The sequence below is a fragment of the Prenolepis imparis genome, unplaced genomic scaffold (assembly GCF_030444845.1).
Source record: "Prenolepis imparis isolate NDT839.2.m4 unplaced genomic scaffold, iyPreImpa1.0 SCAF_14, whole genome shotgun sequence".
Lineage (NCBI taxonomy): Eukaryota > Metazoa > Arthropoda > Insecta > Hymenoptera > Formicidae > Prenolepis > Prenolepis imparis.
In genome coordinates, this window is record NW_028141172.1 from 8,129,229 (window position 1) to 8,143,872 (window position 14,644).

General features: G+C 33.0%; 1 protein-coding gene across 1 annotated transcript in view; it reads right to left on the reverse strand.

Moving 5' to 3' along the window:
* The window catches only part of LOC145945496 (fatty-acid amide hydrolase 2), a 29,021-nt gene extending 14,377 nt beyond the window's left edge, over positions 1–14,644 (reverse strand). Inside the window, exons 1-9 of the mRNA XM_083054555.1 lie at positions 14,571–14,644; positions 13,979–14,051; positions 13,371–13,579; positions 12,236–12,462; positions 11,747–12,076; positions 11,165–11,457; positions 9,779–9,874; positions 9,450–9,608; positions 8,830–9,012 (exon numbers count right to left, since the gene is read on the reverse strand). Coding sequence (XP_082910681.1) covers positions 8,830–9,012; positions 9,450–9,608; positions 9,779–9,874; positions 11,165–11,457; positions 11,747–12,076; positions 12,236–12,462; positions 13,371–13,579; positions 13,979–14,051; positions 14,571–14,629 — 1,629 coding nt within the window. The 5' untranslated portion in view covers positions 14,630–14,644. The remainder of the gene's footprint in view (positions 1–8,829; positions 9,013–9,449; positions 9,609–9,778; positions 9,875–11,164; positions 11,458–11,746; positions 12,077–12,235; positions 12,463–13,370; positions 13,580–13,978; positions 14,052–14,570) is intronic.

The window sequence follows — 14,644 nt, forward strand, 5'->3', positions numbered from 1 at the left end:
GGAAAGGAAGCATCAACGTCAACATATTCAACGGAGAGAACTGGAAAGAAAATCACCTCGTCGATGTACTGCACGTGCCAAAATTAAAATATAATTTGTTTTTAGTCGGCGCAGCACTGGACAAAGGTCTTGAGATGCAGTCGACAAATATGACATGCGAACTGGTCAAAGATGGACGCGTCATAGCAACAGGAGTACGCCGAGGAAAAATGTACGTGATGCAATTCAAGGTCGTTAAGCCGAAAATGTCGAGAGGGAGACAGGGCCCACCGGTAGCGCTCATAACCTCAACAAGCACACTGAAGGATTGGCACGAAAAGTTAGCCCACCAAAATTTCAGGCACGTAAGACAGATCCTCGACAGATTTCAAATACCAGTAAAAGGTAAGAAAAATCCATTTTGCGAAGCATGTACTATCGGGAAGATGCACCGACTTCCCTTTCCGGAAAGCAACTCGAGAACGCAGAGCATCGGCGAAATAATACATGCGGACCTCTGCGGCCCCATGCCGACAAAATCCCTCGGAGGCTCAAGATACTATTTTTTGTTAAAGGATGATTACTCGCACTACCGCACAACATATTTCATCGAGAGTAAAGCGGAGACGTCAGACCGCGTCGAAAACTTCCTCAAGAAGGCTGAAAAACAATGCCCGGGAGGAGTGCGAGTTCTCCGGACCGATAATGGACTCGAATTCGTTAACGAGATGAAGCAGTTAACGAACCGACTCGGGATAAGGCATCAGCGAACGATAACATACACGCCGGAGCAAAACGGTTCCGCGGAAAGCGATAACCGCACTCTAAAGGAAGCAGCGCGTACACTGATGCTCAGCGGAGGATTCAGAGCAGAATTTTGGGCGGAAGCAATCAACACGGGGGTTAACACGCTGAATCGGACCGGAACGAGCAGCATCAAGGGAGTCACTCCGTTGGAACTCTGGTTCCAGCGAAAACCGGACATAAAAGACTTGCATATATTTGGTGGAGGTCTTTGTACACATACCGAAAGAAAAACGTCGAGCGCTAGATGCAAAGGCAAGAAAAGGGTACTTCATCGGTTACGGAGATGAAACCAAGGGATACCGCGTGGTTTCCTGACGACAGCAAAATCGAGACGGCAAGAGACATCGTTTTTTCTGGAAAAATCAACCAAACGATTGCACCGAGGGAACGCGACGATGACGAGGTGTGACTTGGCGAAGAACACACTCTGAGCGAGTGCAAAGACTCGGATATCGACGACGAGCCGATAGAAAACGTCGAAGAACCGGAAGGTGAACCGCAGGTAGACGAAATAGCACCTAGACAGGGTGCACCGGATGTCGACGCCGGGCCTGGAGAAGCAGCGAGAGGAATAGACGCCAACAACGAGGGAAATCAGCTACAAAATGAAGGCTGCCAACTCCGAGACAGAAGGACATTGAGACTTCCAGAAAGGTACCGCGATTTCATAGACAATCTATTTCTAGCCGAAAATCAGGAGCCTCTTTCGTACCGAGAAGCCATGCAAAGCAGAGAGACAGCGCAATGGACCCAGCAAACACGAGTATATAACTGTTATATTGCCATAATAAAACGAAATGTAACACGCAATATAACACAAATGTACAAGGTTATATACACGTTAGTAGTAATTTCCTACTCATATATATTACAGCTATATAACATTAATGTAACACGTAAATAACATGTTATATAATTTTCTTAAAAATTATATAATACTTACATAACATGTATAAAAATTAGTTGTAATTTCCCATTTATACAAAATTGCAGTGATATAACATAAATATAGCGCGGTATAAGTTATTATATAAAATTGTTATACAGGGTGTCCCATAATTCGCGAACCACCCGTCAGTTGCAGGTAGAGCATGTTGAACTGAATAGAAAAGTCCTCTACCATTTTGCAATTTTCGCAATAATTAATGAGAAATAAATTAAAGAAGATCAGCCAATTCGCGTGACGACGGCGAGAAAAGACAGCCCAGTTTCATATCGTTACTAAGCATGCGGCGAAAAGAAACAGTATAATGTTACACGGTTGCTAAGCGCGCGATGAAGCGGGGAGGAGCGCTTTACAAAAGACAGTAACTACATACGAGTAGCGCTAACTCTGGACCCCCGAGTGGGCTGTCTCATCTCGCTGCACGCTTATCATCGCTCGAATTGGCTGATTTTCTTTAATTTATTTCTCATTAATTATTGAGAAAATCGCAAAATGGTAGAGGACTTTTTTACTCAGTTTAACCTACTCTACCTGCAACTGACGGGTGGTTCGCGAATTATGGGACACCCTGTATACATGTTATAACATGCAAATATGAAGGTTAGGCGCATGTATGTATATGCGTATATGACAAAAGTACTTACAATTAGTTCAATGTATAAATAAATATAAAAATAATAAAATTTAAATAATTTATTTTATAAAATTTTTATATTTTTTAAAAAATTGTTTTATAAAATTTTTATTTAAAATTAAAAATTTTATTTATATAAAAATAGTAAACTTTACAGCTTAAATATTATAATATTATGAGCGATTTTCTCTCATTCGGACATTTATTTGTTCGCTTTCTAAGTTTTCGATCAGTTCAATCTGAATTCTCTATTGGGATATGTCAGAAAAATTAATTTATGACATCTTTTTAATCTTAATAGTCATTTTTTGTAAGCTTTATATAATTCTCATGACTGAAATTTAAATACGAGATAGCTAGATCATCGCGCGTCGCATAGCGGTAAATGAAAGAACTAATGATTGATGAATATTGTTATTTTTGGAATATTGCTGTAACATTTCTCATAAAATATTACATATGTTATGTAATATTAAAGTAATGCTAATGTAGCATTTGTTATATAACGTGTAATATTTCAGTTATATTGCTGTTATACTGTTATAACCAGTAAATAACAAAGAAATATAACCGTTTTAAAACACAATTATATTGCAGTTACAAAAAAAAATTATGTAACATAAATATTAATAATGTATAACTCATGTTATATTGCGTGTTACTTCTAGATTATATGTATAATAGTTATATTCTGTGTTTGCTGGGGAAGAGAGCAATGGACGAGGAGTTCGAATCACTCACGAGGAATCAAGCATGGGAATTGGTTGAAACACCAACGAACGCGAGAATAATAGACTGCAGGTGGGCGTACAAACTGAAACGAGACGCAGACGGTAATGTACAGCGTCATAAAGCGAGATTAGTTGCGCGAGGATTCAGACAGAGAGGGAATCGACTATCAGGAGACTCACAGCCCTGTGGTCCGATTTGACTCGATCCGAGCTATTCTCGCTGTTGCATCGTGTGAGCGCATGCAGATAAACCAGTTTGACGTGAAAACAGCCTTCCTATACGGCGACATCAAAGAAACTATCCACATGCAGCAGCCAGAAGGGTACGATGATGGATCCGGAAAAGTCTGCAAACTGAAACGAAGTCTGTACGGACTAAGACAATCCTCCCGTTGTTGGAACCGAAGATTCACCGAGTTCTTAAGGAGATTCAATCTGAAGGCAACGAGTGCAGACTCGTGCGTATTCACACGCCAGAATCAAGACCAAAACCTAATTCTGGCAATTTACATAGACGACGGACTGGTCGTGGCACAGGACCGATCTCTGATCGATAAACTTCTTGGAGAGCTCGAAAATGAATTTGAAATAACACACAACGACGCAAATTTATTTTTAGGTATGCACATAGAGCGAGAGGCTGACGGGTCGATTTTTCTGCACCAAGAAGCATACGCGAGGAGAGTCCTGGAACGATTCAGAGTAGAAGAAGCTAATCCAGTGGCCATCCCCGCGGATCCAAACCAACAATTGCACCCACTCGCGCAAGCGGGAGACCAGGAGGATGTTACCACAGCACCGTATCGTGAGGCTATCGGAAGCCTCATGTATTTATCGATAGCTACGAGGCCCGATATCACATTCGCAATAAATCAAGTAAGCAGGTACTTGGAGAAGCCGACAACTCACTGGAAGGCCGTTAAAAGAGTTCTGAAGTATCTGCAGGGCACAATAAACCATGGGCTTCAATTCAAGTGCGACCAGAAGAAGGAACTGCTAGCGTACAGTGACGCGGACTACGCGGGAGATCTACAAACACGACGATCGACGACAGGATACGTTCTGAGGTTCGCGTCCGGAACAATATCGTGAAATTCGCAGAGACAACAGGTAGTCGCACTGTCAACTACGGATGCAGAATACATGGCCGCATGCCAGACCGCAAAGGAAATAGCCTGGATGAAAAGACTAATCAAAGAGCTGCTGAATGTCGAAGAAGTTCAGACAACACTATTTATGGACAACCAGAGTGCAATAAGTCTTATAAAGAACCCTGTGTTCCATAAGAGGGTCAAGCACATCGACGTGCGTTTTCACTATATACGAGAAAGATACGCTCAGAAGGATTTCGTATTAGAATACATAGCATCAAAGGAACAACACGCAGACATATTGACAAAGCCGTTACCGCGGCAGCAACATATGTATCACCGAGAGGCGCTCGGGGTCCACGAGAAGTAACATCTCGGTCAAGAAAGCTAAGAAGAACAAAGACAGAAGCGGTAAAACCAAAGCGGGAGTGTTGGAACAAGTTTGTAATTTACCGCGCGATCTCAGCGCACCTCACTTCCGCACGCACGCGACCTACGTTACGTATCGATATATATCGATACAGCTCAGCTCTCAGATACATTCTTTGTGCAATAAAACGATCTCAAGTTCTTCAAAAATAAAATCTATATTATTTCTCGTACATCCTGTGTGGAATTAATTTGCGCCAGCCAGATCCTAACAAAAAGTATTAATAGATAGCTTAATCAGAGGATTAGTGTATAATAATTTGTGATTTCGCTGTAAACCAATTTTATTGTTCCAGAATGCTATTCGAAGCTTCTATTGGGGCAATATGCAGATTAAATTGCACCCCTTTGCAAAGTTAGGTTAGATTTTGTTGTTTAGAATCCATACTTTCCAAGAATTATAAAGTTATCTTCGCATAAAGTTATCTTCACACAATTCATAATCAATAGAACTATAAAGAAGATTTTTAAGGAATACAAGCTGAGTGGCATTTTTTTCGTCACTAATCACGGCAAAAGCTTATGACGTAATTGATGGAACTGTATAAATAAGAGACTTGCAAGAAAAGAAGAGTCTTCAAAGATCAACAGAGAATCAAATTTTCACATCAAAAGATTTTCATGATTATGTTAAGGAAGAAGTGAAGGGTATTCAAGTATTTTCATTGAACAAAACGATGTACAGTCGCGGACTAAAAGGTTGTCCACTTTTGCTAATACGATAAGTTTCAGAATATGGATCTTATATAAGTATATGAGCGCGAATGCATACGGCATATTTTAGCGGAGCAGACGTACAAGATATATAAGGTGTCAAATATATTAATATATTAAATGAAATGATAATAAAATTGCTAAAATTCATATTTCAGCGGACCTTTTAGTCCGCGACTGTACATACATAAAAATACAAAAAAAAAAAATGAAGACATGATTTGCTGCAATCAAAATCTGTACTTTTCAATTTTGTTCCGGATCCTGGCTGACAAAACTATTTTGAAAACAAAGCGTATTTCGTCATATTGCTACCTATAAGATTGTAAAAATATTTTAATGTGTTAATGTCTAATAAAAATTAGTGAAAATCTGTATTGCTTTTTTCACTATTTTATATATACAGAGTGGCCCCAAACGTTCCAGTCAGACTTTGAGATCTTATAGGAAATTTAATTCTGAACAAAAAATTTCCTATAAACATGGGTCGAAAAATGCTTCCTTAAGAAGTTATCGCTCAAAAACCTCTGATAAAGGAAGAGCAAAAGGTGAAAAGAAAATGAAATAAAAAGAAAATGGAACTTAAAAGGAAGAGCAAAAGGTGAAAAGAAAATGAAACTTAATAAATTTCTTGAAAAAAACAATAAAAATAAAAAATAAAAATCTTTTTCTTTTATGAAAATAAAATAAATTTTTTTAAACTAAAATAGCACGTAATAGTAGAAAATGAATAAAGACGTGAAAAAACTAACTGTTCTCAAAATGTCCCCCCCTAGCTCCAATACACTTTCGGCATCGAGTAATGACCGATCTAGTCGCTTTACGGATTTCCTCCTGATTCAACCTCAATCGATCAAAAGTCGTATTTATTTGTTGGCTCAGATGTTCATGAGACTCGATTGGCGTTGAGTAAACTTCATTTTTCACTCTTCCCCACAAGTAAAAATCTAAATGGAAAAATGTGTAAAATAATCACGATTTCAGAGGTTTTTGAGCGATAACTTCGTAAGAAAGCATTTTTCGACCCATGTTTATAGGAAATTTTTTGTTCAGAATTAAATTTCCTATAAGATCTCAAAGTCTGGCTGGAACGTTCGTATACCTATGTATATACAGGGTGTCCCATTTTAATCTATCACCCCTCGTAACTTTGCAGGGAGCGATCGTAGAGAAAAATGTTTTATACAAAAGTTTTTTGACTTCGAGGGGGACATAAGATGATGTCATTGGTTTGACCTTGAATAGTCATTTGAAGGTCACGTGAAGATCATCGGTTTTCTTAAATGGAACCCCCTACTTTTTATTGTATATTCTTGTAACCCTTGTCGAGACGTTTTCAAAACACTACCTATGTGGGTCTTTTGCGCAAGCCGTTCCCAAGATACGAAGCTTCAAAGTTGACATATCATCGGCATTCGCATTATCCGATGTACACCGCGGGGAGGTTGTTCAGTCGAATTTGTACATCAAGTGGCTCTAAAAAAACAGACTGTGTGTGTGTGTGCGTGCGTGCGTGTGCGTGCGTGTGTGTGTGTGTGTGCTTGCGTGTGAGTGTGGATACCTAAGAATGATAAAATAATTTATTTAAGGTGTTCGAAAACACGTCCCCCTTCTTGGATACATAAACGCAATCTTTCGTAAAAATTGTTACGAACTCTTTCAAGCATAGCTGGTGTTATGCTCCTAAATATGTTACGAATGCGTTCTTGCATATTTTCAACAGTCGTTGGCTCAGTCTCGTACACTTTTTCTCTTTAACATATCCCCAGGGTTTGGAGTAAAAAAATACTACGAAAGTGACGAACCATGGGATCCTTATCTCTGCTGTGACACACATACACACACACACATACACACACACACACACACACACACACACAGTCTGCTTTTTTTAGAGCCACTTGATGTACAAATTCGACTGAACAACCTCCCCGCGGTGTACATCGGATAATGTGAATGCCGATGAATGCCGATATGTCAACATTAAAGCTTCGTATCTTGGAAACGGCTTGCGCAAAAGACCCACATAGGTAGTGTTTTGAAAACGTCTCGACAAGGGTTACAAAAATATACAATAAAAAATAGGGGGTTCCATTTAAGAAAACATCGATGATCTTCACGTGACCTTCAAATGACTATTCAAGGTCAAACCAATGACATCATCTTATGTCCCCCTCGAAGTCAAAAAACTTTTGTATGAAACATTTTTCTCTACGATCGCTTCCTGCAAAGTTACGAGGGGTGATAGATTAAAATGGGACACCCTGTATATATATTTTTTTTTCAGTTTCGCTATGATTGAAAAAAACCTTAAGATTTTCTCTTTTAATTAATGTTTACGCTGATTCTAACTAAATAAACAAAGTCGCTATCAATTTTTAAATGGGGTCTTGTTTTCGCGACAAAATTAGAATTTAAAGAATTATAGGAAAACTATACATATTCTACGAACTAAGATGCCAATCTCTTTTATATGAATCGAAGAATAATTCTGAAAAAATATTATCAAAATCGGTGTGCCCAACATTTTTCGTTCTTTATTGAAATAATTCAATATAAAAATGTCAAAGTCATAATAGTTCTTGAATTATATGCTAAATGCACGAGATATTATCTGTTGATTTTTATAACTCAGCTGATATTGATTTTTATTGCACATTTTTTATTTATTTTGTCATTTCCCATATATGGATACTATATTATCGTATTGATATTTACAAATTAAATATCAATAGCAAATTTCAACTGTTGTATGTAAATGATTTAATTGTTTTTCTTTCTAAATAAAAATTTAAATAATTATTCTACTTAAATAATATTATTAATATAATATTAACATAAATCTAATATTAACATTTACTATACAGAGTAATTAATTTTTCAATATATCAATTTATCGCTATTTAGTGTACTGTCCATATATAATATAAGAAACGACAAATCAAAATTTTCCATAATTTAAAACACATTAATGTAAAAAAAACTTAAATAAATGAATAAAATAAATAAATAAAATTTGCCTCTAGAATATACTATTAAAATATTATAATGATCGTATAAAAGCAAAAGTTATGACACATTCAACAATAAAATAAATGTGTATGTATGTGTAAAAGCAGAAATTATATAACACATTTAACAATAAATATGGAACATTAAATGTGAACTTAAACATATATAAACAAATATAAATATAAATATATAAATATAGATTTTGGAACTTTTGCATAATAAATAAAAAAAATAAAATGAATAAAATTTGCCTCTAGCATATACTATTAAAATATTAAAATATTTTAGTGATCATATAAAAGCAGAAGTTATGACACATTCAACAATAAATATGTGTATGTATATGTGAAAGCAGAAGTTATATAACATATTTAACAATAAATATATGGAACATAGAATAGGAACTTAAATATATATACATAAATAAATATCAATATAAATATAAATTTTGGAACTTTTAAATAATAATACAATAATTTTAAATACCTGAATACCGACTGGCAAACCATTTTCGTCCAAACCCAATGGAACTTGGCAAGCTGGGAATCGCAGAACGTTGAATAGACACCAATAGCCAAAATTGAAGGGTCTTAGGTACATAGAATAATGATAGCTGGCCGGAAATGGAGCCGAAGGATAAAATAGTACCCCGTTGTCACCCAATTTCTCCTGTAAAAGAAAAAAGTTTCCACGATAAACATATAACAATACAAAATTTAAGACAAAATTAGACAAAAAAAATTTCTGTAATTTGTTATGTATAAGGATAAAATAAATAATAAGGATATACAATATCCTCTTGAGAATTGAGAGTCCTAGCAACATATTTTTTAATTGGAATAAAACTTCTCCAAAACATATTGCAGCTATCATATGAAATTACAGTAAAGTAGATTTTTTGCAATTGCAAATTTCTTGAAATTAAGATGTAATGGAGTACAATTTGAAAACTGGAATCATATTCAGCATCAAAAAGTTATGTGAAATCTAATTTTAATTTTTTCAAGTGATTTTTTTTTTTTTGTTAAATTATATTATAGATATTACTATTCTTATATTTTTATATATTATTATATATGATTATATATTTCTACAATAATTCTTACCGCCAAAAACTGTATTGCTTTTGCAGTGGTCTTTCTTGCCCATTCATCGTTCACTGATGGTAAGAAGTCTTCATCCATCAATTTGATGATAGCAGCCAACGTCAATTGTGAGTTTCCAGTAAGTAGATTAAAAATTTCTCTTTTTGCACTAGTGATATACTGCAAAGTGTAAATGTTTTTAAGTCAAAAATTAAAAAAATATTTACTGTAAATAATTTAAAGTGAGGAAATAGAATGTTTAAATATTGCTAATTAGTATAAATATAATTCCATTGTGTTAAATACATATATAACTATCACAAAACTTTAAAATAAAAATTAAAACTCACCTTTCGATCTGTTATGTCCAATTTAAAATTAAAATTTTCACGAGTCATCCAATACCTCCATAGTGAGTAGCTATATTCAGAGCCTGGTATTTTAATCTGTAATATATATATAAACAAAGTATGTTTTTTATATGTATACAAACTTTAAATTTCTAGATATTCAAAAACAAAACAAAAAAAATTGTAATGTATTAAATGTATTAAAATATAAATAAACTTTTATAATACAAATACAGGTGTTCCATTTTAATTAATATATTTTAATTAATATTTATTTAATTAATATAGTCAAATATCTCTAAAACTATACTGTAACAAGAAAATATTTTATACAAAAATTAAAATTAAAAAAGAGATACGATATTCCGGTGGAAATTAGAGATGGATAGATACGCCTTGGAGTGTAACAATTTATTATTTAGTTCACGATTCACAGTTGATTGCATTATATACAAAAAAAAAGAAAAAGGACGACTAGAATTTTCAAACGCAAGATGAATAAAAAAAATATTCTTTACGTAGCGACTCTCGTCATCAATCTCGGAACACGAGCTTACCTTCGCTGGTTGAAACGAATTAGAGGAACCAGAGTCATAGTATATTGTCGATCGTTATGATCACGGTATCACTAACAATAAGAGAAGTTACAAATTACAAGAATAAGCTACTAAACGCTGAAGGTTCTTTGCTCTTCGGCTGTTGGTGTACAATCAAGATTTTTCCGAAAGTGAAGTCTTCGAAAATTCTCGAACACGTGTCTCAAAAGGATGACTTATTTATTAGAAGTTTGAATGATTTCTGATGGATGGAGCCATTGATAAGCGCTGATATGCCTTTACGTGCTTGACTTTCCGGCTTTCGTGACAGGCAGAATAATATAAACTCAAATAACGAAACAGTTTTAACAAGACGATAAAAGATAAATTTTCATTTTTAATTAAGGTCATTTTTTGAGGTCATATAAAAGTCAATCTAATTTTTTTAATAAAATAATTTTTTAGTGTTGATTACGTGGAATGATCAGTTTCGCAATGTCGAATGACAGTCATAATTATTAGCTACGTTATAAATATTTAAGTCACAATTTTTTTCTATTTTTCTATTGTACCTCTTTTTTTTTATCCAGTGTGTTTTCCTTACGCCAATTAATTCCTCTCATTATTTGTGCATTAAAGTACTGACGTAAGATTATCAAAAAATAAATATTTTACGAGATATTTCGTAAAATTATGTGAAATTAAAGTATAAAATATTGTATAAAATATTTTCTCATTATTAATACAGCCCATAGTTTCAGAGATATTCGATATTAATTAAAATGGAACACACTTTTACATTCTTTTAATCACTTTATAGAATTATATAAAAAGATTTGTAGATTTCTACCTTTGTAGCAGAACCTGTGAGTTCTTTAAAATGTTGTACCGCTTTAATTAATGCAGCTTGGATAGTCCCGTTAACTTTGCTGGCTCTCAAATCGCCAGAACTTTCTTGATAGAACACCTTCAGATTTCTCACATTCACTGGTTTATCTAGCTTCAATCTATGTATATTAGGAGCAATTAGTACTTTCAAGAAGGGTGCTAAATCTTCAGCCCTCTTACAGAGTGGCCCGGCTGCTACCATACTGTCTGGATAATCATTCTCGCGCAATCCAATTCCAGCTATTGGAGTTAATCCTGACAATAATAATAACCAAATAAGTTATCATTATTAGTAATTTAATAATTTTATATTTTTTTTAAATGTTCTATTTAAGAAAAATTCGGTTGACCTTTAAATGGCCTTAAAAAATGACCTCCGTTAAAATTCAAGATTATCAACCTTTTTCCCCTTGAAATCCTTTAATTTTTGTAAAAAGAAAATTTTTCGTATTATAAAAAAATGATCTCTTAATGTGTAAAATAATGTATAATCATAACTCAAAATTGCTATTAATCTTTAAATAGTATCTTTAATAACATTAACCTTCACTAGGCTTGTGGCCGAATAATCCATTAAAGAACGCAGGACCTCTCGTGGAGCCACCTATGTCACTACAGATGGAAAATGGAGCTCCACAAGCTGTTACTATAGCTCCTTCCCCACCACTGCTACCCCCCACTGTTCTAGTAATGTTGTAAGGATTATTCGTCTGTCCATACAGATTGTTTCTCGATTCCATCCATAAATTGAGCTCAGGAACATTGGTCGTTGCGATCAAGATTCCCCCAGCCTCCTTGAGTAAACGGATTGCCGTGGCATCTTCCTCAGACCGATGATTACGACGACAGAGCAAACCCATGGAATGTACTAATCCTGAGAAAATAATTTGCAATTGCTTCAATTATTAATATTTAGAACAATTAAACTATATTTATTTTCTATCATGTATAACTTGTCTATATTTTTTATATTTTCTTAAATGATTTTAGAACAGGAGTTTAAAATAATTCTTCACGATGTTATATTGCCTACCTTTAGCACGATTGCTTTCTTTTGTAGTGAAGGGAACTCCAAGGAAAGGCAACGTTATCTTAATCTTCTCCAAATCTCTACAGTTTTCTATCATGACATCTACTGCTTTGGCCTCTTTAATTGCATCCGAGTATCTATCTTCTACAACTGCATTTATTAAACTATTCACTTCTTTGCATCTTTCAATATAAGCCCTCACAATTTCCTCCGATGTCACTTTTTTTGTCCTAAAATAAAGCATATATAACACTGTGTATATATTTTTTATTTATGTATATTTTTTTATACAGGATGTTATATTTTAATTAATACAGTCAAATATTCCTAAAACTATGACGAATTGTACAAGAAAATATTTCATACAAAAGTTAAAAGATTTTAAAGGGAAAAAAGATCATCTTCAATTTTAAATATAATTTTTTTCAATATCATTTTTGATCAACTTAGTTTTTTTTAAATAGGATTATTCATTAGATATTTTATACTTTAAAGTAACATAATTTTATAAGCTATAAAATATTTTGTAAAATATTTATTTCTTGATGATCTTATCTTAATACTTTTATGCATAAAATAATGAAGAATTAGTTGGTGCAAAGAAAATACACTGTTGTTTTTAAGAAAAAATATGCAGCTACTAATTGCAAATTACAAACTTTTTTAAACTGTATTTTCTTTACACCAATTGATTCTTGTTATTATTTTATGCATAAAAATATTGAGATAAGATAATTAAAAAATAAATATATAATGAGAGATATTTAAAGCTTATGTAAAATTATGCTACATTAAAGCTCAAAATATCTCGTAAATTATTCATTTTTTGATCATCCTACTTTCATAACTCTTTAACACCAAATTAACAAACTATTCCTAACATCTGATAGCATTCCATTTTAGCAAAAAATTATGTTGACCTTTGAATGACCTTGAAAAGATAATTAAAATTCAAGTTTATCAGCTTTCTTCCCTCTCAAAATCTTTTAAATTTTGTATGAAATGGTTTCTCGTTATATCTATAGATACAGCAATTTGACTATATTAAAATAAAACATCTTATATATATATGATTAAACATGGATATTACAATTCAATCTTGATAAAATTATTATTTGAAAATTAATAATAATTTTACCTAATTTTCTCTGCTAATGAGATAGCACTTTCTAACAATAGAGTGTTCTTCACTGGTGGCACCTTCCTTGCTTTTGGATTATAATATATGCCGAAAACAAAATCTACAATGCAATCGAAGAGGAAATGCATCTGTATGATTATGCATCGCAAGATATCACAGCACAACCTTTTGACAAGCTGCGATACATCTTCGCATTGTGAGGAATTCTATAAAAAACATCATAATATATTAATAAAAACATGTGCACTTGTATATATTATTGTATATTAAAAAAATTACTCGTACAAATATATTTAACTTCAATAGAAGATTTTTATAAAATCATTTTCAATTTTATTTTATTACGAGCAAAGCAAAAATTGGATTCAATATTTAGAATGGGATAAAAATATTCTTTAAAAACTCATGAATCATTATTTGAGCAATTTAAAATATTGTGAAAACGGAATGATTAAAGCATTTATCACAATCAAGATAAAATAAGTAAAAAATGTTTAATTTATGCAAAATGAATTTTAAAAATAGTTTAAATACAAACAAAAAAAAAATAAAAATTATCATTGATAGAGCTATAAATATTATATTAATAGAAATCTTCAACTTACCTTATTTGTTATAGAGGTGCACATAATTTTGTGAAAGGAGAGAAAGATAAAAAATGTATTGATGTCTATAGAACTTATTTAAAAATTTATAAAATTAGTTATGTCTCAAAGAGCTGATATATCTTTCTCTTTTCACATATATATGTTTTTTTAAAGTATAACACTTATTTTTTCTTATTCTTTTTTTCAATATTTTATTTCAATTTATATGGAAATTTAAGTAGATTTTTAATCACAATGTGATAAATTTCTAACACTCTACCAAGTCTAAATCAATGGAATTTTATTAAATGTATCAAAAAATACATGTAATAAATTTAAGAATTACAAAATCACTAAGTAACTCTTCGTTCTTCCTCGATTTGATTAGATTGAATTTGATAAAAACATGATACTATTATAATAACTGTTGTTAATCGATTATGACCATGACCCTGTCTACGCGAATTTTGGCCAACAACTGGTAAAAAAAAAGTACAAAGTCAAATAGATTCACAAGTAAAAAAATTAATACTACTCTTGTGGTCAATTACTTGACCTGATCTCAAAGATAAACTTCATAAAGAAGACTGCGCAAAAAACACATCTGCACCTGTCCAAGAGTCCAAGGGGACAAAATCGGAACTTATAATAACTAAGGCCGGTATTCATAGTCCGTTCTTATAT